This window comes from Elephas maximus, chromosome 5 (assembly GCF_024166365.1).
Source record: "Elephas maximus indicus isolate mEleMax1 chromosome 5, mEleMax1 primary haplotype, whole genome shotgun sequence".
Lineage (NCBI taxonomy): Eukaryota > Metazoa > Chordata > Mammalia > Proboscidea > Elephantidae > Elephas > Elephas maximus.
The window spans coordinates 75,461,313-75,488,904 of record NC_064823.1 but is presented as its reverse complement, the minus strand read 5'-3'; the positions used below and the strand labels follow the sequence as shown (position 1 = coordinate 75,488,904).

The 27,592-nt window shown below is 37.0% G+C and overlaps 1 protein-coding gene across 1 annotated transcript in view; it reads right to left on the bottom strand.

The window, feature by feature from the left end:
• PRKG2 (protein kinase cGMP-dependent 2) overlaps positions 1-27,592 on the bottom strand; it is a 109,024-nt gene that overhangs the window by 44,097 nt on the left and 37,335 nt on the right. Inside the window, exons 3-8 of the mRNA XM_049887086.1 lie at positions 21,616-21,782; positions 16,995-17,108; positions 15,426-15,531; positions 11,691-11,754; positions 3,149-3,226; positions 1,257-1,351 (exon numbers count right to left, since the gene is read on the bottom strand). Coding sequence (XP_049743043.1) covers positions 1,257-1,351; positions 3,149-3,226; positions 11,691-11,754; positions 15,426-15,531; positions 16,995-17,108; positions 21,616-21,782 — 624 coding nt within the window. The remainder of the gene's footprint in view (positions 1-1,256; positions 1,352-3,148; positions 3,227-11,690; positions 11,755-15,425; positions 15,532-16,994; positions 17,109-21,615; positions 21,783-27,592) is intronic.

Genomic DNA, 27,592 nt, shown 5'->3' with positions numbered 1-27,592 from the left:
AAATTTCTAGTGCACTTTTAAACTTTAGTAGATTTGCTTGGAGGTATGAGAAAAATAACATAAATGTTAAGAAAGAATACACTGAAGTATTGACATTTTGGATAATGACATCCCTTACTTATGTTGCATGAACATATTCATAGTCTGTGACAAAGAAATAAACAAAAAAAGAAAAAACAATTTCCCTATTATTGAAATAAGTTCATTGCCAGCTAGAAAATGAGAAAAAAACATTCAGCTTGTCTTTAAATTCCATGTTTAAATTGTTTACATATTATCTATAACTTAATTCATTGAATTTTAGTTTTTTTTTTTTTAATAAGAGCTTTATGATCTTAAATAATCAAATATGCCTTCAGGTAATTTATGAATACTTCTTCTTTGCTCTGTACCTATGTAAATCTGACATACAAATCAGCAGACAAAAGTCAAGGGGAAGATACATGAGCAGAAATACTTTTTTTTATAAACACAAATTGGAAATAAAAAGGTTTAGTCACAACATAGATTTTAAGTGATTTCTTAACAAATATCAAGTTTTCATTTAAAAACATTATACCAAAAAAAGGTGTGTTGCCCCAGGCTTTAATTTTATCTTTTATAAAATTATTCATATTTAGGAAAATTAATTTCTTCAGATTTAAGGTTTTTTCCTGAGTTACAGGAAGTACGAAGTATCTTGTAAGCTATTTTATTTTCCTTTAAAAATATTTCTTCTGTACACTGAATGAAAGAAAAGAAGCCTGAGATTCAGGTAGAAATTTCAAATGCAGTATTCTGAGGTATTTCTAAAAGCTTGCAATATGAACTGATAAAAATTCTTAAGAAAATATTTTTCTTGTATGATGATTTAAAAACATCCAAAATATGTAAAGTCATTACTCGATGAAAAAGAAAGAAGAAAACTCTAAACAGGGCAATATTCCAAACCTTGGAGACTTAAAAAAAAAAAAAAGTCAATCTCAAGTAGAAAGTATAGCTTTTACATCTTTAATCTCTTTCTCTGACTTTATATAAACTAAAATTTGTAACAGCAATTTAATTTTCAATATCAAACTTAACATTTTCCAATTTAACTTTCCTGTGTGAAGTTAGCATAGTTATTTTCTGCATAAAAAATATATTAAAAATTATTTAAATTCTTGGATACTGGTCACTATTAGTTTGGTGGCTCAATTTAGCAACTCTATGAATAGTTTCATATGCAAAGCAATCAGAGGATTATTTAATCATGGTATATAAATTCATAGATTCACCTGATAAGAGCTTTTTCTCCAAAGTATTCTCCTTTCTGTAATACTTTTATCAGTTGTGGCTGCTCATGGCCTTCTGTACTCTGTGTGACTTTCACCTAAGCAATGTTAAACAATCCAAAAAAAAAGGGGGGGGGGGAGGTGGAAAAAGAAGAAAGAGAAACTGAACATATATCCATTCAACCAAATCCTTCAATCTATATAAACTTGACTGAATAAGGACGGGATCAGGCAGTCTCTGAGTCTCTGCTGTAATTGTGCAGTAGTTAGGACAATCTAACTACACTCGGCTCACTTTGATGGACATGGTAAACCCTGTCATTTAACATGATCGAATGACTCAACCCTCTGAAAGGGCAACATTCTCCATTCAAACCACACCTCCCAAAGTCAAATTCATATGTGAATCCAGTGATTCCTTCTTAGGGATCCTCAAAGCAAATAATAATTGTCCCATGGGAACTTACATTATTTCAGAAAGTCTAATACAGATGGCAAATTAATCAAGGATATGGAGCCCTGGTGGTGCAGTGGTTAAGTGTTTGGCTGCTAACCAAAAGGTGGGCAGTTCGAAACCACCAGCCACTCCTTGGAAACCCTATGGGGCAGTTCTACTCTGTCCTATAGGGTCGCTATGAATCAGAATTGACTCGATGGCAATTTTTTTTCTTCGGATCAGGAGTCTTTAACCTGGTGTCCAGAATGACTCCCTAAAGCCTATATACATCCTAAAACTGAACACAAAACATGAATATGGAGGGGGATCCACAAGTTTCATGCGTGTCTCAAGGTGGTCCATGGCCCATTTAACAACATCCATGGCAGAGGTAAACAAAAACTTCAATATTCCTTTTTGGGGTCTGGAAATATTCCAGTTCAGCATGATAACCAGGGTACCTTCATGCCGATTAGAAATTCTGATTGGCATTTATACATATCACAATGAATTAAAGAAAAATAATAATAAATGCAATTTGTTTATTACCCAAAATTCTTTCAAATCATGGGGTCTAGGCTGAGGAGAAACATAAGAAGTTATTCTGAGTGTTGAAGAGTTTAGGAGGTTTGAAACTATTTTGTTAAAATTTTCCTTCACTGGGGACCCAGTTCAAAGTTCAGCCACAAACTAGTTTACAAAAGGCAGTGTCTGGCTCCGATAATAAACTCTTCCGTGAAAAAAAGAGTGTATGTTAAAAATCCGACAGTTTATAGAGGCACAGGCGCTCAAGAATTTACTCTTTCCTTCAATATTTCACAAATGCCTTTTCTTATCTTTGAAAAACATGGTCAGGGGCCAACATAGGAACCACTGGCAATATGTTTTCCACTCAAGTCTTAGGTAAAGAAAAAGACCTATTGTATATATTAGAATCACATTTATATGAGCACCTAAATCAACTTGAGTTTTGTGTATGAATTAAAGTTCTGAGCCATATTGGTTCTACAGTTCAATGTCTAACTATTACTGTCCTCATTTATTGAATTCACTTAGTAGAGAGAACTCCTTCACCCACTGGTTGTCATATCTGCTAGACGGGAAGATGTTCCAGGCCTGATCCTGGGCCCTTGACCTGACTGAGAATCATGCATTCATAACTAGAAGGGACCTTAGAAATAACAGTCAATTTATATACAATGAAGCGGGTTCAGAGAAAGTCAAATGACTTACCTAATGTCACTAAGAAGTTATTGTCTCAGCTGGAACCCATTATAGGTCTCCTGTGCCCTCAAACCCAGCGCTCAGCCCAAACCCTATGGAACTCTTCTGATACAAGCTCCTTTACTGGTTCAATGCAGAGGACATCTTAGGTCACAATGCAGAGCATTGTTGTGTTTGTGACAAACTGAAAACATTTTTTCTGATTTACTTCAAGTAAGCTTTAGTCAATATTTACCTTTCCTTTTGCTAAAATGTAAAAGGTACTTCCTTCCTCCCCCTCTCTAATGATGTAATCTCCTTTGTCGTAGTATTCCTATTGGGATAAAAAAGAAAGGAAATGTTAGATTAAGTGGAGACATAAATGAAATGAAACTTCTTGGGTCTTTGAAATGAGTGTCCCACACCTATTTCTTTTATTTTATGCTTGTTTTAACTCTATGCTTTTCTTGAACTGCAGTCATAAACTGTGGAAAAGTATGGAGACTTTTGCTTTATCATCTGCAATTATGTTCCTCTTCTGTAGGAAAAAAAAAAAATTCACCTGGAATACTGGATTTCAGGCCTGGAGACCTATGCCATGAAGGGAAATAAGAGCAAAGCAAAAATCACTAAAACACAGGTGGGACTTTCTCCTAAATAATCTAAATATAAAATGTATAGTGACCTGGAACAATCTGGGAAATGTATCTGTCGCTGTTGCTGTTGTTAGTTGCCATACAGAGGATTCAAATTCATGGTGACCCCATATGTTTCAGCGTAGAACTTGCTCCATAAGGTTTTCAAGGCTGTGGCCTTTCAGAAGCAGATTGCCAGGTCTATGTTCCAAGGCACCTCTGGGTGGGTTCGAACTACCAACCTTTCAGCTAGTAGGAGAGTGCTTAATTATTTGCGCTACCCAGGGACTCCTGAAAAATGTGTCTAGAGCTTAGAAGAAAAACAATTATCTAATAAGTTGACAATATAATTCCCAACAGATATTAGTAACGCATTAGCTCAATTTCTAACTCCTTGAAGAGCCCTGCTCTTACGTTGCAAAGATTTGTCATAATAAAAAAGCAACATTAGAATTTTTTACATGTAAATTCTGTTCTTTAAAGTATGTTTACCATCATAAAATCTCAAATTATCGCTTATTTCTTTTTATTTATTAACATGTTTCCCTCTTATACGTTTGTGTGATTAGAAAATCCTTGGGCAGGGAAAAGTCATTTATCTACCTGTCAGACCGAAAGAGCAATTCAGTATTTTAGGACACAAACGATGGATTAAACTGTCCTCCTCCACTTCACTTTAATTTGATCTTGTCTTAAAGTCATAGAACTAAAACAGATCTCTTAATTATTTATGGAAACAGAAACGTGTTTAACTTTTTTTTTAAAGGCATCTTTGTTTTTCTTTTAGACTTGAAAATCAATTCCAAACTAGACCACTTTTGTGTCAATTTCCAGTCACTTTTAGGTCATTTACTCTTAAAAAACCTGTTTACATTACTTTGAAGCAAAGGAGATCCAGATTCAAATCCCAGTTCTGCCACTTTCTAATTGTGTATATCACAGTTGTGAATTTCACTTTCATCATTCCATCAAATTCACATAAGACCGTTTACCTTCAAAGATTTAGAGAGGATAAGTGTATTTGTTTCCCATTGCTGCCAGAACAAATTACCACCAAACAAATGGTTTAAAACAGCAACCATTGGTTATCTCAGTTTCTGTTTGTCAAAAGTCCAGGTCGTGTGATCAACTGGGTTTCTCTGTTTAGGCTCTCTTAAGCTGAAATCAAGTATCCTCAGAGCTGAGTTCCTCTCTAGAGATTCAGAAAGGATCCACTTCCAAGCTCATTCAGACTATTAACTGAATTCACTTGCTTACAGTTTTAAGATAAAACCTGTTTCCTTACTAGCTGTTAGCTAGCGGCCACCCCTAGCTTCTAGAGGCTTCTCTCTCGCCCTTGCACACACACCGCTCCCTATAGCTGAAAGCCAACAATGGTACATTGAATTTTCTCATGCTTAGAATCTCTGACTTCTGCTTCACTTCCCTGAATCCAGCCTGAGAAAATTTTCCTTTTTTAAGGGCTCATGTAATTATATTCAGCCCACCTAGGTAACCCAGGATAATCTCTGTATAACCTTAATTACATCTGCAAAGTCCCCTTGGCCATGTGATTTAACATATTCACAAATCCCAGAGATTAGGGCACCGACATTTTGAGGGAGCCATTCTGCCTACCACAATAAGCCATTAAAGATGATTTTTCTCTTTTTTTAGTTTATGAGAGTCTGAAACACAGTAAAATGCAATTAATGATTACCATGTCAAGGAGGAAAAGACCGTTTGGTTTTACTGTTACTTAAATCTTTTGAACCTCAGTTTCCTTTTCTGTAAAATTAAGATTTTTTTATTACCTACCACACCACATCTAATGCTGGACTAGGTGAGATAGGGTATCTAAGGGGCCTGATGGCACATATTGTACATACCAAGCAACTGATAACTGTTAATTTCTGTGCAAAGGATTGCTAGCTGTCCATCACAATCTTCCACAGTAATATATGGCTGTCCCGGTAAATCACATTCCCCAGGCTCCCCGCTTTTGGCTGCACCCATGTGACTAAGATCTAACAGAATATGAGCAGAGTGATGTGTGCTACGTCCAGGCCATGCTCATTTACTCTTTCAGGTATGTGTCAACACACTTTCCCCTCCCCATTGCAATGGTGTGACCCAGTGGGACCGTGGAAGCCACATGTTGAAAATGATACAATTTGAGTTCCTGACTGGTTGTACGGAGCCAACTGGGACCATTTTGCTTGTGAACAAGAGATAAACTTCTATTTTATTTGAACAATAATATTTTGGGTGTTGTGATCTTTTTTTTTTTTTTTTGCAATCACAATTTGCTTACTCCAATTCTTTTTGTGTGTGTGTGTGCTTTAAGTGAAAGTTTACAAATCAAGTCAGTCTCTCATACAAAAAGTTATACACACCTTGCTATGTACTCCTAGCTGCTCTCCCCCTAATGAGACAGCACATGCCTCCTCTCCACCCTGTATTCCCTGTGTCCATTCAACCACCTGCTGTCCTCTACTTCTTTCTCATCTCACCTCCGGACAGGAGTTGCCCACATAGTCTCATATGTCTACTTGAGCCAAGAACCACACTCCTCACCAGTATCATTATCTTATAGTCCAGTCCAATCCCTGTCTGAAGAGTTGGCTTTGGGAATGGTGCCAGTCTTAGGCTAACAAGGGGTCCAGGGACTATTACCTCCAGGGTCCCTCTAGTCTCAGTCAGATCATTAAGCCTGGTCTTTTTACGAGAATTTAAGATCTGCATCCCACTGTTCTCCTTCATCAGGGATTCTCTGATGTGTTCCCTGTCAGGGCAGTGATCGGGGGTAGCTGGGCACTGTCTAGTTCTTCTTGCTTCAGGCTTATGTAGTCTGTGGTTTATGTGGCCCTTTCTGTCTCTTCGACTTGTCTTTTACCATGTCTCTGGTGTTCTTCATTCTCCTTTGCTCCAACTCCAATTCTTTTTATTCTTTCTCAATTTAGCTTTATCACAAACCTCTGCTATATAAACCAGCTCCTGTTGAGTTTATTCCTAATCCTGATGACCCCATGTGTTGCAGAGTAGAACTGTACTTCATAAGGTTTTCTTGGCTGTGACCTTTCTGAAGCAGATTTCCAGGCCTTTCTTCTGAGGCATCTCTGGGTGGCTTCGAACCACCAACCCTTTGGTTAGTAACTGAACACTTAAACATTTGTGCCAAGCAGGGATTCCTACCATTGCTATATACAAGCTTGACTTTAGAGTTGACATGACTCTGCCCTTTGTAGGTTAAGTCAGTGAGTGACCAAGATCACACAGCCCAAGGGTCTTCATTATGTATCTAATGTTCCATTTTCTTTACTAAAACTGCTGACGTTGTGTGAATATTTCTGTTTTAGACAGTCTGCTCTTCAGTTCCTCATGTTCCCATCTCAATCTCAATCTCCAAATAGAGCAGAAGGGAAATGAAAAATTATTGAAGTGCTGTTAGGCTGTTCTTCAGTTATTATGAAGCCTTGGATGTGGGCAGGGGCATGGTTTTAATTCCTGTCAACCAGATAAGTTAAAGAAGGGGGAAAGCTTGAAAAGGAACACTGAGAAAGAGCTTTGTTGTTTCTTAAGGGCTGACCTTCCTAATGGTACTTTTCCCAGAGATGGTTCTTTGTCACCCAAAGCCATGAGCGGAATATAAATAATACTGCCCAGTGTGTTGACAGTAACTCCACAGATCAGAAAAGGCTGTAGAAATAGGTCAGACCAAAAATATATAGTGGTAAGTACTGGCTGTGATGCTAGACTGGACAGTATTTGTCAAGTGGGGAGTGCAGCCAGTCTAGCCGTGGTGGTCACCAAGACTAAAAAGAGAAATCCAAATAGTGTGGTTATTGTCCTTGTGGTCACAGTGCAAAGGGGTGCCTCAGAGAACCACGGAGCCATAGGCCCTATCTTGTAGAGTGATGGTTTCCAAGCATCTTGACTCTGACCAACAGTAAGAAATACATTTTACGTGTCCACACAACACATATATGTGGACATGCACACATACAGACATTTATCTAAAAGTGAAAAACATTTTTAAAACAATACTTAATACTCTGATGTAAAAAAACACTCCTCTAAATCAGTGTCATGACCCATTAGTGAGTTGTGACCCACAATCTGAAAAACATGTCCTAAAAGATGTCTAGAAACCTTAAGAGTAGTCACTTAGTGCAGGACTAGAAGAAAATCAGTTCCAGGGTAGACTGAGAAGCAGAGGTCAGAAGAAAACTATACAACTGGGCAGTAGCTGCAAAAGATGGAAACATTTTTCACTGTAAAGGAAATGCTTGCTCTATGATAATCAGATACAGAGCAAAATGTAAGAGCCTTCGTGCCTATGAATACAATATATGAGACCAGAAGAAAAACCTAAGGAGGCAATGGAAGCTAAGGAGAAAGAAACAAGGCTAAGAGATCCATAAAGTCTTTAGTTTGTGGCTGGCAGCCTTCATGACAAAGGAGTGATGACATACAGACTTATGACACACCACAAACACACTTCCATGCATCATGGGACTACACACCTAAGTCCATTGTTTTTGAAACATTGTTTATAGTTATTTTGGCTTGTACCAGTTATTTTTTGATTTCCAAAGTACAAAGTGTAAATGTTTTAATATAGAAAATTTCAAGCAAACACTCCTGGATCAGGTGTATCTTATCAACCATTTAGACATAATTTAATACTAGCTGTGATTTGTTATTCCCAAGGAATCAGGTCTTACAAGATGGAACCCAATAGAAATTACTCCTATTTAAGTGAGCCAGTTCTACAGAATTCTATAATTTAAACATTGAAATAGACCCTAGTGAGTAGCTGACTCTGCCCCCCCTCCCCCCCCTTATTTTGTAAATGAGGAGACACGAATGCCCACCACAGTTAATTGACAGCTGTTAGTGATAGAGGCAGGACCACAAACCCTAATCTCTAGACTTTGGACTAGTGAACTTTCTACACCACCTGGCTGCCACACTTTAACTAATTGGTCCATAAACTGTGGCAAAACCCACAGTTATCTCAACTTTCTTAGGGCTCTGGATATAATCATTAAAACGAGAAAAACACTCTGGCTTATGCAAGTGATAGTACCCATTGCCATGGAGTCGATTCCGAGTCATAGCAACCCTAGAGAACAGAGTAGGATTGCCCCATAGGGTTTCCAAGGAGCAGCTGGTGGATTTGAACTGCCAACTTTTTGGTTAGCAGCCAAGCTCTTAACCACTGAGCCACCAGGGCTCCTGAAAATGATAGATAGTAGGGACCAGAAATGAAGACTAGGCTTTTAAAAAATGATTAAAAATGGAAAATTCCTAAAGGAAGAGGCAGGCTGTGACACTGAATATATGTATTCTATTCATAATTTTCACAGTGGCTGCAACAATGGGCTCAAGCATAAGGACTGTGAGGATAGCGCAGGACTAGGCAGTGTTTCGTTCTGTTGTATACAGGGTCTCTATGAGTCGGAACTGACTTAACAGCACCTAACAACAACAGTCATAATTTTACAGTGGTTGTCAGGCTTTAATGAGCATAAGAATTGCATAGTTAAAACGTTAAAATGTGGACTTCTCAGCCTCTGATCCAGAATTTCTGATTCAGTAAGCGTGGGGTGGTAACTGGGAATCTGCCTTTTAACAAGCACCACAGGTGATCTGAATAAGGAAAAGAACATTCCATACTACTCTCCCGGCCCCGCCTCCACCCCCATTACACCTCTGGCTTCATGAAAGATGGCATGTCAGAGTCACAGTGCAGAGGGCCACTGGGTCAAATAACAAAGCTCTCCAACAAAGAGCTAAGTGACATTGTGATCAATCATGATGTTTGTAGTTCAGGGATGCAGTCAAACCCCAAGCTTCCTGGATTGATCACTGTGTGTGGGAGCACAGACCCCTTCCACCCTTCTCTTGTGCGGGGCACAACTGCCAGGTGCATTAGTCACATGACCGTTTTCATTACCATTAATAGTTACGCTACACTCTGAGTCTGTGTCATGCATTATGATTTTCATTAGTTAATTCTTAAAGTATTCCAGTGAGTGCATGGGTATTATTCCCACTCTCATTTTTCCACTGGAACATGAGAAGAGGCTTAAAGGCGATGTCTGCATCCAGAACTGAATGTTCTGGGTAATTTAAGCTAAAGCAAGAAATGCTATTGGAATACTGCACAATCAGGGCTATTTGGTTTAGGAGTTTAACAGACTAGCCTTAACAAACACATCAGATCAACTCAACTGCTTGTTGATGAGAAATTCTGATCTCCACCCCCTACACACACACATACACACACACACACACACACCCCCCCAAGCAAAGAACTCCCAAATCAACTCCTAAACAGCATGACAGATTTAGCCTGTTTTTCTCAAAGATTATGGAGCCAGTTTGTAGGACAGCTGGTCCTAGGTCTCGGCGTGTGCTCTGTCATAGTTTCGATGCATTAGTGATTGACTGTTGTCAGGGGCATGTTGACGGGTCATTAGTCCAAGTTCTGCCGGGAAGTTATGTGCTCCCCCTGTAGCTAAGTGGATTCCATTACTCCCTTGCTAATTACTTTCGCATTTGAGAATTTTCACACGTTACAGAGACAGGTTTGTTTGCCAGGTATGAATAAAGAACCCTTTATAAACTGTGCTGCTGTCCACAAATGCTGAGATATAATAAAGCCTTTCTTGGGTGTTTTAAAAGATGAGACTTTCTAACTTGAATTGTATGTTAATTAATACTGGATTTGAGTCCCCCCCCCCCCATATATTCTGCAGCTATTGCCTGTAGCTGCTATAAATATGTCTTATTTACCATTCGTTTTTAATAATACTAAATTTTAATATTTGCTGTCAGCATGGAATTCCCCTCTGGTGAATCTACTCTATTAGTATTATATTAAAAACAGATTTCCTCAGTTAACAAAAAAATATAGGGCCTCTCCAGTTTAAAAAGAAAAAAATAACCACTCTCAGGAATTGGGATGAATTATTAATTTGTAACATCTGTGATTGGGTTATGTTACATTGGGGCAAATCCCAAGAGATGCAGGGCAAGCAGCCCTCTTGAAAATGACTTCATATCTGAACCTCCTGGGGACACAAGGCCAGGCACTGTGTCATCATGGCCTGTCCTTGATAAACAGCTGGATGAGTTCCATGAATTGTAAAAGGAAACATGACTGGTGTCACTTACACTTAAGGATAAAACGATCTGTGCTCCCTTCTCAACAGATAGTAGTTTACGTTGTATATTGTGATTGACAGAGACACGAATCTGTCAACAATCAGGCTTGCAGGGGTTTTTTGCTTTGCTTTGTTTTCCTCCCACTGAGAAAAGCTTTATAAAAGCTGAAAGTCTAGATGTGACTCCTTTACTACTATTTCTCAACTCCTTTATATTCTGTAAAAGCCATTTTGTTTCAATAAAATTGACCCACCCCCCAAAAAGTTAGAGAGAGGTTATCGGCTTTGAATTTTAATCTCTGAGATCTGAAGAGGTTTTCAAATAATGCATATAATTAGAATCTATAGTGCCTGTCGTAAAAGCATTATTCACGAAAAGACTTGACTAGTCTTGGACTGGAACCAACCATCTGGGTGATGCCTCAAATGAGTTTCTGAACACATTCCAATATGCTTTTTCCCCTAGCTGTTAAAATAGGTAAAGGGCCTGTTAAATGCATCCTGTTTTTTGTTTGTTTTTTTTTTTAATATATTTTCATTACCAAAAGTGTTCAAGCATGGAATGTTTCATAGCCTGGTTCAGAGGCCTGTCACCAACAACACTAACCTACCTTTTCTCTACTCCACTTCCCTAACTATATACCACTAACTACTATGAAAACTCTGTAAGGGATTGTGAGTTAACTGTAGAAAATCAAATGCCTCTTGAGTGCATCAGATTAGTTTTTACCAAATGTACTAAAAATATTAAAATATGTAAATCAAATTTCTCTTTACACACGCAAATCCAATTTCTTTTTACACATTTCAAGAGTCCCTAAACCCATCCTAGTCCCTTAATTCAGTGCGACTTGGTCTGAAGTATCTCAAAATATAAAAAGGAAAAAATTGTTTTGGTCTCTGTAGGCTGGTGATATAACATCTTTTCTGTATTTTTTCACAGTACTAATAACCTGGCTAGATCACAGTATCTTTAAAAGAAATCTATTTTTTCTTTAAAATTTCTTACCACTTCCAAGCAGTCAATGATCTTGGTTAATTTATCCTCAGGTAAATTCTTCAGCAAGGATACACTTCAAAATGAAATAGAAACCTTTATTTAATGAGCTCCCTGAATTAAACTATGAATACACATATATGTACTTTTTATCTTCACGTACATCGAAAAAATACAATGTACACATACCACTTTAATTTTTCCAAAGCAACCTCCAAATATAGTACATGTAAATAATTAAACTTCAAATAAATGAGAAATTATTATCACATATATATATATAAAATATATATAAAACCAAACCAAACCTGTTGCTGTCGAGTCAATTCCAACTCATGGCGACCCCATGCATTAAAAAAAAGCATTACAGAGTATAAATGATCTCCATAGGGTTTTCAATGGCATAATCTTTAATCTAGCAGATCGCTGGGACTTTCCGCCAGCATCCAACTGGGTAGGTTATAATCACCAACCTTTTAATAGTCAAATGCAAGCTCTTTGTGCCATCCACACATGCATGTGCGTATGTGTGGTGTGTGTATGTGTGTGTGAGTGTGTGTGAATGTGTGTGAGTGTGTAGGTGAGGAAGCTCTGCTTCTAGTGGAGGATCAGTTTTTCATCTAAATCCTTGTAATTAAGTAAAGACTGAACCCAAGGTGACATGGGAACTGGCATTGAAATAACCTTTGATGATTAGTCATACTTTACTGACTCTTAAATTAATGATGCCCAGAGGCACGTAATAGGACCAGTTTTACAGATAATAATAATATACAAAGAATGAAATAAAATACTGAAACCTATTATTAGAAAAAAATCAGAAACTCTGCTCCAACCACTCAGTATGATTAAACTGTTACTTGTTCTCTTAGAGGAATTTCCCTTCTTTTTGCTCATTTTTAGTCAGGGTTATTAATATGATTTCTATAAGATTAATACTTCTTTCTTACCATCTAAAATTTGATACCCCTAAAGGAAAAAAAAAAAGTTGGAACTTCAAAAACACATGACTGGATCTGATTTTCTAAGAGAAAGAGAGTTCTAGACTGACTCTTACGCATGTGCACCAAGAGGCACGTGGCCAGGAGACATGTATAAGAATGTCTGCAACAAAATCGTTTGTTATTGCAAAACGCCTGAACGCAGTCCCCGTGGAAGAATGGATAAATACGCTCGGGTCCAGTCCTGTAGTGGAAATTTACAGAGAAGAAATGAGGGAACTAACCAATGTAAATGAATCTTAGAAAAAAACTATGAGTAAAAAAACTAAGTCACAAAAATAATACCATTTTTATAAAGTTCAAACATAGCCTAAGTTAAACTTTAGGCAAAATTATAAAGAACAGCAAGAGAATGATTACTAAACTTCATCATATAGACTAACCCTAAGGAGAGAGGGAGGAGGAGGTTGAGAAATGGGACGAGGAGAGTACATGGGAAGCTCACAATATTGTTAGCTTTCTAATTTTTTGGTTGAGCAAGTAGCTTTACGGGTGTTCATTTTACCATTATGTTTTATAACTTACATATGCATGAAATATCTTCAAATATATGTAGATCACGTACTTCATAATAAAAAAATGTAAATGGAAAAGAAAGAGCTTACTATGTATCAAAAAACAAAGGGAAATGTTTTTCCCTAATATTATCTACCTAGTGCTACAGCTGCTAACCCAAGGGTCGGCAGTTCAAATCCACCAGGCGCTCCTTGGAAACTCTATGGGACAGTTCTACTCTGTTCTGTAGGGTCACTATGAGTTGGAATTGACTCCACGGCACTGGGTTTGGTTTGGTTTTTGGACTGTTGAAATGATAAAAGGATAAACAGAAGTTGCCATTGATCATCATATGCCAATCATAAAAGTTCCACTTCTTGTCAAAATCTGAGATCTATAATGTTAATAAAAGCTCTCTCCTGAAAACTTCTCGTTTTTTGGAACTGGTAGGGAAAGAGATATGAGGAAAAACATTTTGTCTGTCCCCCGTATGAAGGCAGCAGTCAGGCTTATTGTGATCACCTCCGAATCCGCAATGTTTATTGTCTGGCAATATGTATTTGTTGAATGCATGAACGAACAAATGAATAAATGAATGAGGTAAAAAAAAAAAAGGAAGGAAGAAAGAAGAGAGGCTGAGGGAGGAAGGGAGAGAAAAAAGAAAGGAAGGAAGAGGTACCCGTAAACTACCTGAGCTTCTCCCACTAAGACAATATATTAAAGTCCAAATGAATGATCTGTTGTTTTGCCTATTGTTTCAGGTTTTATTTCTGAGACACTCAAATGCAAATCCATTGGGCAGTGGTTTATTTATTTATCTTTTTTGGCCCTTGTAGAAGTGTGTCTCATTAACTTTAAATGCTAACCTGTGTCGCTCAGTTGTTGGACTTTGAGAGTACCTATATTCAGGTAGACCCCACAATATTATGCTAAGGTGTTGGCCAACATATTGGTAAGACACCCAGTTGTTACTATTGTAGCTCTCTTCCAGGACTCATTACTTCTGGGATGATAAATCAGCAAGACTCTACATGAGAAACTGCAACAATGCATTCATTCAATATTTATTGAGCTTTCACCATATACTAGGCACTGTATAGCCTTACAAAGAAGGTTTACTTTACATATAAAATCCATGGCTTCCCATGCTAGTCTTGCAAGATAGAATCACTATGCTTCAAAAGAACTTAATTTTTAAAAATTTTATGCTGCATCACTATTATTACCACTAATCATTACATTACAGTATGTGTTGCAGCTTCAGAGACTATCAGATATTCCACAAAGACAGAAATAGCTTAAATGAAGAACATATACTCTCCAACAATATATATGTACTTTTTTACACATGGAACTGGCTTTTGCAGTTAGACATTTCAGTTATTTCCCTAAAATTAATATACCCAAGTTGTTGAGGTACAGAACAATCCACAAAACGAGTATGTTCCAAGAATCTATGTCATCATGACAAGTATAGTTAACATTTTTGACAAATTAATTTGCTAGAAATAACAATGACTTGGAAGATGATGAGGCTATTCAAATGAGAAAAAGAACCTCTCAGTTAAAGCAAGTAAAGAAAATAAAATTAATTAATTTTAATGTGATTCTAAGCAAAGCATTATTAGAAGTTATCTTTAGCTACCCTCTTCCAAATTATAGGATGTCTTTTAAAGCCAACTGAACAATGCAGGTGAATATTTTAGGATTTTTTGCACAGTTTCTGAACTATATGGCTCCATCAATACAAGGCAAAAAGTAGCAGGAGACATAAAAAGGGTTAAAGGGAATTAAAGAAAATTTTTGATATATGTGGCATTTATTGCAAAGGAATATTTCTGTTTAATCATGTGGAAAATGATTAAATGAGAGAAGCTAGAGTAAAATAATTATTCTGATAAAATGTTCATAAAGTTTTTGGGAGCCAGTCAATGCATTCTATGGGTTGCAAAACTGAAGTCCTGTGTGCATTTCCAAACTCAGTCAAACTGCCTTTGAGTCATTTCCGACTCATGGCAAATCCATATGCGCAGAGTAGAACTACTCTGTAGGGTTTTCAAGGCTGTGACCTTCCAGAAGCAGATTGACAGGCCTGTCTTCTGAGGTGCCTCTGAGTGGATCTGAACTGCCAACATTTTGGTTAGTAGTTGAGCACTATCTTTTCTACCACCCAAGATCTCCTTTCAAACTCAACACATCCACAAGATGGCTACACCATCTTCTGTTCTTTCTCCCAACGTGTTATTCTTACCTTCTGAGGAAGTTTCTGTACTGTTCATCTCTGGCTTGAGCTGTCCTTCTCATTATATTCTGGAATACCTCTCGATCTAGTGCCCAAGTTTTAACATTGGTAATGGCTTTAGAAAGATCAAGGAAACAATAAAACATTGTTTAGTCTCAATTTTTAAAAAAAATCCAAATCACAATAGTATATTAACAAATACATTTGTTACATATTCTCATAAAATGATATTTCTTAGAAAATGCATTATTTAAATGTGCAAATGAAAGAAAACAGCAATATAAGGGGTGAGTAATTTTATAAAATATTTTTGGCTTTGAGATGCATCATGATTTGGAAGTGGGTAGCAAAAGGTTTCCTTTCTAATTATATTTTGCTTAGGATGATATTAAAATTAGTTTGCAATTCCTAATTATGCACTACATCATCAGGATATATTCCAGATTCATGCCGTGGTACAAGGAAAAGCCACCCACCCTGTAGCCAATTACAGGAGTGAAAGATTCACAAGCAGATAATCAGAAATTAAACCTCTGTGTGTGTGTGTGTGTGTGTGTGTGTGTGTGTTTCTTTGTGTCTTTTCCCGTTGCTTTAGACACTGTTGCTAAAGATAGCTAATATATTTTAAAGAACTCTGTAGTTGCTTTTAGGTAAAATGTATGCAAACTATTTTTTAAAGTATCATGGAAGAATTTTTTGAGGGACTTTTTTTCTTAAGGCAAGCATAAAATCTGAAAAGGAAGAGGAGAAGTAGCAACTTGAAAAAGATCTAGATGAAATTATAGTTGTAAACAAACAAACAAAAAGAGAAGTAATGAGAGTCGACAAAATAGTTCAAAAACCAAAGCTTTGGTTTACCAATTTACAGACACTGAGAATCATCATGACATTCTTGTTAAAAATACTGGTCCCCTGGCCCCTTCCCTGCAATTCTGGCTCCGATTTGTAAAGGAGCTCCAGAATCTGCATTTTTATCAAGTACTTCAGCAATGCTGCTGCTCATAATTGTAACCCAGTCCCAAACACTGAGAAACATCACATTTAATAATTCATAAGAAAGCCCATCTCCATAAAAAAATAAATAAATAAATAAGGTCAATAAAAACAGAAAGCCTACAGAGGAGCAATTAAACTAATCCCAAAAGTTACTCAGGAAAACTCCATTAATCTAATTCAATCCCTTCCACATTTATACACATTTTCATTAGTTTAACTAACTATTCTGGTTTATAACATAGAAGCTTGTGAAGAACAAACAAATATTCCGGGACAGCCAAAGGCAGAGGTCTACATAGTAGAAAATAAAGTGGCAATTAAAGCAAATATTGGAATCATTCAGTTTACAGCCATGTTCTTATTTAATATACAGGTATCTGATGAAAAGGTCCTTCGAAACTTGGGTTGTTTAGAGAAACGCTTCAATACAAACTGTCCTTTTATAGGCATATCCTTTCTATGGTAAGAGCATATCAGAAAATAGGAGACAAAAAGACTTGAAATAAGGATGCAGTAGTGGCTTAACCAGAGTAACTTTAAATTCGCGAAATAATTCAAAGATACCGTATTTCATCTCGTTACCTTTCACAGAGGCGGTCCTTGTACAGTTGTATAAGATGGCTAGTTCCCCAAACGTGGTCCACATAGGGATGGAGGACAGCAACTTCTCCCCTTGAAACACCTCTATTTGGCCCTCTATCAAGTAGAATTTTTAAAAAAAAAAAGGAAAACAAAAACACAAATAATCGAAATTTGCCTGGTTCTCATAAATAAAATAATAATAAAACAATCAGAAAGCACACAAGTAAGATATCTCTTGCTTCTTATTACAATAGAGTGGTTGAAAGTGCAGACTGAAACCAGCTCTACTATTTACCCACTCCTCGTTGGGTTACCTTGAGGAAGTGACCCTCTGTGCTTGGGGTTTCTCATCGAAAAAAGGGGATAATAACAATATTTACTTCATAGAACTGCTTTGAGAATTACATGACTTAACACACAAAGAACCTAGAACAATGTCCAGTACGTTGTTGTCGTTGCGGGCGCTAGAGTCAATTCTGACTTATAGAGAAACTTTAGGACAGAAGAGAACTTCCCCATAGGATTTCCTAGGCTAAAACCTGGTGGTGGAGTGCTTAAGTGTTATGACTGCCAACCAAAAGGTCGGGAGTTCAAATTCACCAGGCTCTCCTTGCAAACCCCACAGGGCAGTCCTACTCTGTCCTATAGGGCTGCTATGAGTCGGAATCAACTCAACGGCAACAGGCTTGGTTTTTCTTCTAATCTTTATGGGAGCAGATTGCCAAATCTTTTCTACCACAGAGCAGCTGGTGGGTTTGAACCACCAATCTCTTGGTTAGCAGCAGTACATGCTACGTTTTTTTTTTTTTTTTTTTTAAGTGTTAGCTATAGTGGTGGTTTGGTGCCCTGGTGGCACAGTGGTTAAGAGCTACTGCTGCTAACCAAAAGGTCAACAGTTCGAACCCACCAGCCGCTCCTTGGAAACCCTATGAGGCAATTCTACTCTGTTCTATTGGGTCATTATGAATCGCAATCAACTCCATGGCAACAGGTATACAGTGGTGGTTCAGTGGTAGAATCCTTATCTTCCATACAGAAGACCTGAGTTCAATTCCAGCCAGAGCACTACATGTGCTGCCACCACTCATGTCATGGATTGAATTGTGTCTCCCAAAAATATCTGTCAACTTGGCTAGGTCATGATTCCTAGTATTGTACGATTTTCCACCATTTGGTTATCTGATGTGATTTCCCTATGTGTTGTAAGTCCTATCACTATGATGTAATGAGATGGATTAGTGGCAGTTATATTGATGAGATCTATAAGATTAGATAGTGTCTTAAGCCAATCTCTTTTGAGATATAAAAAAGCCAGCAGAGAGACAGGGGGACTTCATACCACCAAGAATATAGTGCCAGGAGCAGAGCGTGTCCTTTGGACCTGAGCTTCCTGCGCTGAGATGCTCCCAGACCAAGGGAAGACTGATGACAAGGACCTTCCTCCAGAGCTGACAGAGACAGAAAGCCTTCCCCTGGAGCCGGCGCCCTGAATTCAGACTTCTAGCCTGCTAGACAGTGAGAGAATAAACTTCTCTTTGTTGAAACCACCCACTTGTAGTATATGTTATAGCAGCACTGGGTGACCAAAACAACTCATTGTGTGCTGCTATGATGCTGAACAGGTTTAAGCAGAGCTTCCAGACTAAGACAGGCTAGGAAGAAAGGCCTGGCAATCTACTTCTGAAAATCAGCTAATGAAAACCCTATGCATCACTAAGGTCTGATTTCATAGAATTGCCATGAGTCTGGGGTCACCTTGATGGCAGCTAACGCCGACAACATTGTTAATATTGTTGTCACCTTTACAAAACTCTTTTCCTGGAGCAGTGTATGTTCAGTGTTTTGTTCAAATTCATTCTAATCCATGAAAAATGTTGTGCATGGAACTATTTCTCTTGTACTAGGAGCACAATAATCATTGTGTATTTTGACAACACAGCACAGCTGTTCGCCCCGGCAGAACAGCTTGTCATAACCCATAAGTGCACCGGCTTTGAAGTCACACTGCTTGGTTCTGAGTCCTGGCCCTGTTAGTCACTGGCTGTGTGACCTGGGGCAAGCTATTATATTGAATTAACTGAAATAAATTAATAAATGGAAATCACTAGAAGAGCACTTGGCATTAATCGAGGCAAAGATGGGGAAAAGATAGAACATCAAACATCACAATTCCTTTGTCTAGAAATTCTCTTCCTCCTACTTTAGGATGAATGTAAACAAAACCTTATCTAACCAAAATCACAAGCAAAAAAGTCCTAATTCTTAAAAGTGGTGGGATAATTTATCTTTCCCTTGAAGAATTAAAGTCTTTTCTTCTCTAAATACACCACTAAGTAGCTCTGCCATATCTCTGTCCATTCATCCATTCAAAAAATTTGATCTGAGTACCCACATTCTGCCAGGAACTGTTCCACGTACCAGAGATACAGAGCAAACAAGACAAAAAAGCTACTTGTTCTGGTACAACTCATATTCTAGCAAGAAATAAACTCTGTTTTGGCTCCCAGTCCTAAAGATTGGATATGCAATTCAATAATTTCTCATTATAACTAAATTCTATTCCATCAAAACCACTTAGTGGTACTGTCGAGTTGATATCATGGGTTTTGATGCATTTCCAGTTTTTTTTTACCTAATTGGTTATGGCTCATGAGGCTTGAATAATACCAATGAATTTTATGAAACATCTAAGAGTTTAAGCTAAATATGCTTCTACAATTTGCTCTTCATGCTGTATTTTATAAAAAGGGAGATTTTTAATGGTCAAATTAATTTGCTCAATCAGATAATGAAACCAAGTAATTCAGTCCTAGGATAACATCACAATTAATTTAAATAAGAAACTGCCCAATTCTCATCTCCGTATGTGCCATACAGCCCTGATTCCAGTGTATTGACCTCTGTTAAAACTCCACTCTCCTTGAGCCTTTCATCAGAGTTACTGACAAGGAGCAAAATGGGCTGACATGAGTTTCTCATCCTTTCCTAGCAGGTTCCTTAAATATCTATTAACCTGATGACCTATCTTCTCTTGCCAGAATGCTCTAGGGTTGCTAAAGTAGAAGCAAAATGGCCAAGAGATAAGTTGCTACACGGGGAAATTGCTTTGGATGATCCATCCCTAAAACCTTGAAGGCTGGCAAAATTAAGAATATAACTCATTTCTTGTGTACAATAACTACTGAGAATGACTGTAAATTTAAATATGTCTGCGAAGATGTTATATGGCAAATGATACACCAATAATTACAAAATGGTCATGTTTAAAGAATCAAAGTATATGATGCTATAAACAGAATGCTATAGATAGAATAATGCATGTTTGTTTGTTGGTAACTTTGGCCCCACACCTAAGACCCAAAGGAGACAGAATAATGAGTGCATTGCTTAGATGATCAGGAACTGTACTGCAAAATGAAAGGCCACGGCACATCTCAGGTTACTACTCCATCTGGGTAAGCCAGTTTATCCTTCTCCCTGAAGCTCCAAAAGCTGGGTGATTCAGAATTTGACAGGGCATTTCGATATCTTCAGACCCTGTTCAGATAATTTCTTCCATCCATATATTAAAAACAAAACAAAAAAAAAAAAAACAAACACTGAGTAGCCATTATAAAATCTAAGCATTCGATATGAATCCGAGAAATAAGTTTTTTGTTGATCTAACCATTATAACCTTCCCAGCATCTAAGCATGTACCAGTGGTCATAAATGGAGGAAACCATTAAAAAGATTATTTAAAAAAAAAAAAAATCAGGGAGTTCTAATCATAAGGTATTTCACTTGGTTCTTCTATTGATTAAATGTACCTAAATCATCTTTTTAAATCATTAGTACGCAACCAAAATATTTTACAAAAACACAAAAATAATTGTTTCCTTCCTGGAATAACTACCCAAAAATGTCAACATAAACAACAGTATTTTGAATGGAAAAACCTTTTCAATGTTTTTGAACGGCAGCATTGTAATTACAAGTGGGGACTCTGAGTCAGATTGTCTAAATTTGCATTCTACCTCCACTGTTTATAACCTGTATGGCCTTGGGTGAGCCACCTAACCGTTCTGTGATACAGTCCACATTAATAACATGGAGATAATAACATTATTATAACAGCCCTGCCTCTCAGGGTTGGTAAGAAGATGAAATGAGATCTGTCTATTAAGTGCACAACAAGATAGGATGCCTGATATACAGGAGAAAAGAAGAAGAAAAAAAAAAGTCACTGTAAAGTCAATTCTGACTTGTAGAGCCCCAATGTGTGTCAGAGTAGAACTGTACTCCATAAGGTTTTCAATCGCTGATTTCTTTTTCTGGAAACAGATCCCCAGGCCTTTCTTCTAAAGTACCTCTAGATGGATTCAAACTGCCAACCTTTTGGTTAGCAGCTCAGTGCTTAACCATCTGCACTACCGAGGGACATATATAAAGCATTTAGTAACTATTAAGTATTAGCATCGTCATGATTTGAACAACAATGTTGCTATTTCATGAACTCGATCTGCTAAATTTTTGACAAACAGAGCAATCAGTGATGCGTTTTTATAAATATTTGGGAAAAATTCTATGACCATAGGCAAATGTTTGCGATATAACAATATGAAAAATCTGTGAAACCCACCTGCCAGCACAAAGATATGGTTTCCTGGTTCTCCTTGCTTAATAATGTAACTCCCTTGCTGGTAGTTCCTTCCATACATGCACTCCACCATGTCTTTGATCTGCTGAGGATCCAGTCTCTTCAGAAACTGATTCTTATTAAGGGCATCTGTAATGAGCTTCTTCTCACTGGTGAAATGGAAAAAAAAAAAAAAAGATGTTAGTTACAATTAATGAAAGCTTTGTTTTGCTATTTAGATTAACTCCATTCTGATTCTTGGTATTACTATCTAGATACTTGCTGCTTTTCCTGCAAGGGCAAACATTTTTTTCTATAGCCAACAAACACTTCACCCTTATAAATATCATATCTTACATGTAAAGCCTTTGAAAATATTTTAAAATATTTTTCTGGTAATCATTATATCAGTTTTACTATCACTCCTGATTTTCATCATTACAAATGTAGCCTCCCTCAAGATTTCTACATGTACTAGTAGAGGACTCTGATCTTTAGACAGAAAGCAAATCCACTTGACAGGAAGAAGTCCTATTAAAGGGACGACAAGGCAGTATTCTTTCATTGATGTAGGCATGCACACACAGCGTCTATGGTACTCGGTATTTTATATCTTAACTTTTATAAAATCCTCCCCACTCTCCAGTGAGATAACTACTGTTGCTATTTTATGGATGAGTAAACTGAGACTAAGGGGTAAGGGCAGCTTATCTATCATAGAATATTGATCTAAGTCCATGAATCCAAAGTCTGTGCTGCTTCCATCCCACCCCATTGCCTCTTCTATCTTGGAGCTTACTAGGTCTCACCAGACAAAGCTGGGCTTTGCCTAAGTTTTTATTCTAGGTATGTCTAGGCTAGATAAGACCTACATTTCCAGTCTCACATCCTATTTATTCACTAGATTCAAGACCCACCTTATCGATAATCCTAAAATACCCTGCCTTCTTTTAGAAAAGAAGTAGCTCAAAATAGTTACCCACCAGTCTCCAGCACACACACACAAAAAAAGTCAAATGTTATAATTACCATACTTTATATGTAGATATCATAGAATTATAAACTGGAAGAAAAGATACCTGTTGGCCAAGTCAGAATCTTTGTACAACACATTTGCTCTTACTGCATAAGATCAGCATGACTTTTTACAATAGGTTTTTTTTCTGTGTTTTGCATTCAAGCTCTCTCCCATCACTAACTTCACTGTTGGGAAACTGGTAATCGTTTGCTCTGCAAAAAGCTTTCAAGCCCAAGGTAACACTTCATGGAAACAGATACATCCTTCATGACCCCATCCATCCAATCACTAGGATACATGAAGAAAAGAGACTGAACTCTTCTTTACAGTGACTCCATCATCCTGAGTACCTTGAGAACTTCCTACCTCCTTCATCTAATCTTTGATCAAATCTTGTAATTCCCTGTTAAAAATATTGTTGTCATCCATTTTATTTTCTGTGATCAAGGATGTCACCCCTACCCAAGAACAAATACCCTTAGGTCTGGACAACCATAACAACTTCTTTACTGGCATTTCAGCTTTCCCGTACGGTCCACCCTGAACCATATTATCAGATTAATCTTGCTAAAAAACTGGTTTGATCCTGATATCATTCTTCCTCCATCCACTACAATAAGCCGTTTATTCAGTTAATATATACCCAGAACATATCTTTGCTGGGTGCTCTTCTAGTACAAGTGGCAGAACCATGAGCAATACCAAAAAAGCCCCAGCCCTCATGGACCATTCATGTTAGTATAACATTCTAGCTAGTACTTCCTCAATGCCCACATATCCCAATTGCCCAAAGTATGTTTCAAGAAACTCTGTTTCTTTATGCTGAGTTTAAACAATTTCCAAAATTCACAGTACAGAATTTAAAAGTCCAAAGAAGTCTTTCAGTACACAAATCTATTTAAACCAATGTTTTCCAAACCTCAATGTCTGTCTATCTCTGTTTTCTTGACTTTATTAACATTCCATGGAAGTGTTGTGAAATACCCTTTTGCCCATAAAAGAGCATTAGCCCACAACCTGGTGTTCACCATTTCCCACCTATGGCTCTACTCTAACCGTCTAGTCCTTACTCCCTAAAATAAATCCTTTGTTACAGATAGGCTGGAGTATGCTCACTGTTATCCTAAGCATGCCAGCTTTAACTTCAAGGCTTTGCACATATTTTATCCCCTAATTTAACTTAGTTTCTCCTTCCACCTATCTATCATATACATCCACCAAGAAACCCCTTACCATCTAGTCAAACTTACCTGGATGCTATAGCTCACACAATCCTTTATTCTACTCTGAACTCTTAGAGTACTTACATTCATGTCCACTCAATTCATTAAAGTTTATTGTGCACTTATTTAGGATATGAAAATTAATTAAACATGGTCCATGGCCTCAAAGAGTTCACAGGTTCTTTTAACTCAGTTTTGTGTATAAACATATAATATTCTATTAGAAAGAAGTTTCCTCTATGAATTTTTCTCTAAACTAGATTATAAACTCTTGGAGGAGTTTGTCTTATTTTAAATTTTCTTTTTAAGAGGCAGCACACTGCAGTGATTAAGACTATGAATTTGTAATTCCTCCTACAACTCTGATAACCCAGTAAAAAAAACCCAGTGCAAGTCTGATAGGCAAGCTATTATCAGCACAATTCTCCCACTCCCCCAAAACAACTACAAAAGCTGACCGTCGTGGATTGAATTGTGTCTCTCAAAAATATCTGTCAGCTTGGCTAGGTCAAGAGTCCCAGTATTGTATGATTGTCCACCATTTTGTTATCTGATGTGATTTCCTTATGTGTTGTAAATCCTATTACTACGATGTAATGAGATGGATTAGTGGCAGTTCTGTTGATGAGATCTGCAAGATTAGATAGTGTCTTAAGCCAATCGCTTTTGAGCTATAAAGAGAGAAGTGAGGAGAGAGACATGGGGACCCCATACCACCAAGAAAGCAGAAACAGGAGCAGAATGCATCCTTAGGACCCAGGGTCCCTGCTCCTGAGAAGCTTCTCAACAAGAATGATGACAAGGGCCTTCCTCCAGAGCCAACAGAGAGAGAAAGCTTTCCCCTGGAGCTGATACTCTGAATTTGAACTTGTAGCCTACTAGACTGTGAGAGAATAAACTTCTCCTTGTTAAAGCCACACAATCCTATAAAAGTATTTCTGTTACAGCAGCACTAGATGACTAAGACACTGATTAAAATATGCACTTAGAAATTTGTCAGAAAGCATTTAGAGATCTATCAGTACAGCAAGCACTTGAGGGGCCACCATCACCAAAAGACTATTGCTTCTTCTTTCAAGGCATTTGTTGATTTATAGGCAGTGGTATAACCATTTAGCAATTTCAAAGAGCTGGGGGAAAAAGAAAGTTGGTATTGAACATTCAGTATGAGGGAGAGGCCCAGATATAAACCCAGAATTTCATACAGGACATTTGAAGTGCTACAATTTCAGAGTAAGGGCTAACCAACAACAGGCTAGTTCTCAAAAAGGTCAAAAACAAACTAGCTAACAGATGTATTACTTTTTGAATTAAAATGATTTGCCCCTAGCTTAACAGTCTGCAATAAGCAAAGATAAGTCCTTTTCACAGGAAGTTCACATAACCTACCAACCAACCAACCAACCAACCCCATTGCCATCGAGTCAATTCTGACTCATAGCGACACTATAGGCCAGAATAGAACTGCCCCATAAGGTTTCTAAGGAGCACCTGGTGGATTTGAACTGCCAACCTCACCTACAGACTCAAATTATCTCTACTTTTTTTTTTTTTCATAAAGGTATATGGCATGCCATAAGAAATTGCCATGTCACACCAGGAGAATAGACCAAATGACTGAAGACCAAGAGAGGAAAAAAAGACAATAAGAACAGACCCATAGTAGATCAAGACATTGTGGTTATATCAAACACAAGCTTTAAAATAACTGTTCTTAATATGTTTAAGAAAACCAGGAACAAAATGATGAATATCAGCAGAGAAAAATTAATCCTTTTGAAAATTCTAATGGACGTTCTACAATTTTAAAAAATGTAATATCTGAAGTTTGGAACTCAGCAGATGGGTTTTAAATCAGATAAGGCATGGCTGAGAAAAGAATTAGGAACTGAAGATAAGCAGGTAGAAAATATGTACACAGAAGGTTGGTTAGGCTCTATGGATGGCAAATAGAAGGAGAAAAGACAAAGGAGACATATGAAGCATGGTAGAGAAGTTGAATATATGTGTAATCTGGGCTGCTAAAAAAAAAAGAAAGAATAAGGCTAAGACAATATATAATGATAATATTAAATAATTTTCTTAAACCAATAAAAAGACACTAAGCCACAGACTTAAGAATCACTACAAACTCTGAGCAACATAAATAAAAAGAAAACCACACACATGCCCACCACAGCCAAATTTCTGATCACCAAGTACAAAGAGAAAAATCCAAAAAGTAGCTACAGAAAAGAGACACATTACCTTCAAACAAGCCACAATAGAACTGATTTCTCAACAGAAGTAGAAAGCCAGAACAGTGGAGTATCTACAGAGTGCTCGATATTGCCTACCTCAAAATCTTTACCTGTGAAAATAGGCTTCAAAAATGAAAGAAAAATGAAGACATTTTCAGAACTTTTTTTTTTTTCATTAGCAACTGACACACAGTAGCCAAAATCTCTAGACAGAAAATTATCCCAGATGGAAACTGGTAGGTGTTAGAGGGAAGAAAGAGCAACAGGAAAAGTAAGTATGTGGGTGACTAAAGGAAGCTTGCATTTAGAAAATATTAATAACAACATCTTGTGGGGTTTAAAATACATGATAAGTAAAATGCATGGAAACAATAACCAAAAAACGCAGAGAGTGGCAATAAATCGAGTTAACATAATTTAAGTTCTAGGAGGTGATAAAAGTCCTAATCAGTATTAGAACTTTAATAAGTTAAGGGTGTATATTGTAACTCTAGGGTAAAGCTAAAAAATTAGTCAAAAAATCTTTAGCTAGAAAGGTAACAGAAGGAAAAATGGAAGAATAATATATACTTAATTAATCCAAAAGATGGCAAGAAAGTAGAGAAAAATAAATAGAAGTGGAACAAATAGGAAATAAATAATAGGATATTAGATTTAAACCTATATATTTTTAATTTAAATTAAAAATAAATGTACTTAATACCCCAGTTTAAAGATGAGCTTTCTAGACTGGATAAAAAAGAAACACAAAATACACATTGTTTGTAAGTGATGTGTCTTAAAGATAATGGTATAGAAAGATTGGAAGTAAAACAATGGAAAGAGATATACTAAGCAAACCCCAGTTAAAAAGAAACCTATATTAACAGAGGAAAACAGACTATAATGAAAAACACATTTGTAGAAATAATGAAGGATATTTTTTATTTCATGTTACAAACATCAAGAAGCAGATAGCATTGAATAATATATGACAGCATCCAAATAATACCAAACCAAAAACCAAACCCAGCGCCGTTGAGTCGATTCCGACTCATAGAGACCCTATAGGACAGTAGAACCACCCTGTAGAGTTTCCAAGGAGCACCTGATGGATTTGAACTGCTGACCCTTGGGTTAGCAGCTATAGCACTTAACCACTACACCACCAGGGTTTCTATCCAAATAATATAAAGCAAAAATTGACAAAAAAGAAGAAATAGAAAAATCCACAATCATTTTGAGAGATCATACATATTGCTGTTAGTAACTGATAAAAACAGGCAGATAAAAATTAGTTAAAAAATACAGATCTAAGCAACTGATCATCAAACTACTTAATTTCTTGATGCAGTTGTTATATTTTTAGACTGCACTCAATAACTGAAGAATACGTATTTTATTCAAGTGCACATGGAACCTTCACACAAATTGACCATATAGTGTGCCATAAAGCAGATCTCAACAAACATTACAGAATTGAAGTAATACACTATATTCTTTGGCTACAGTGGATATAA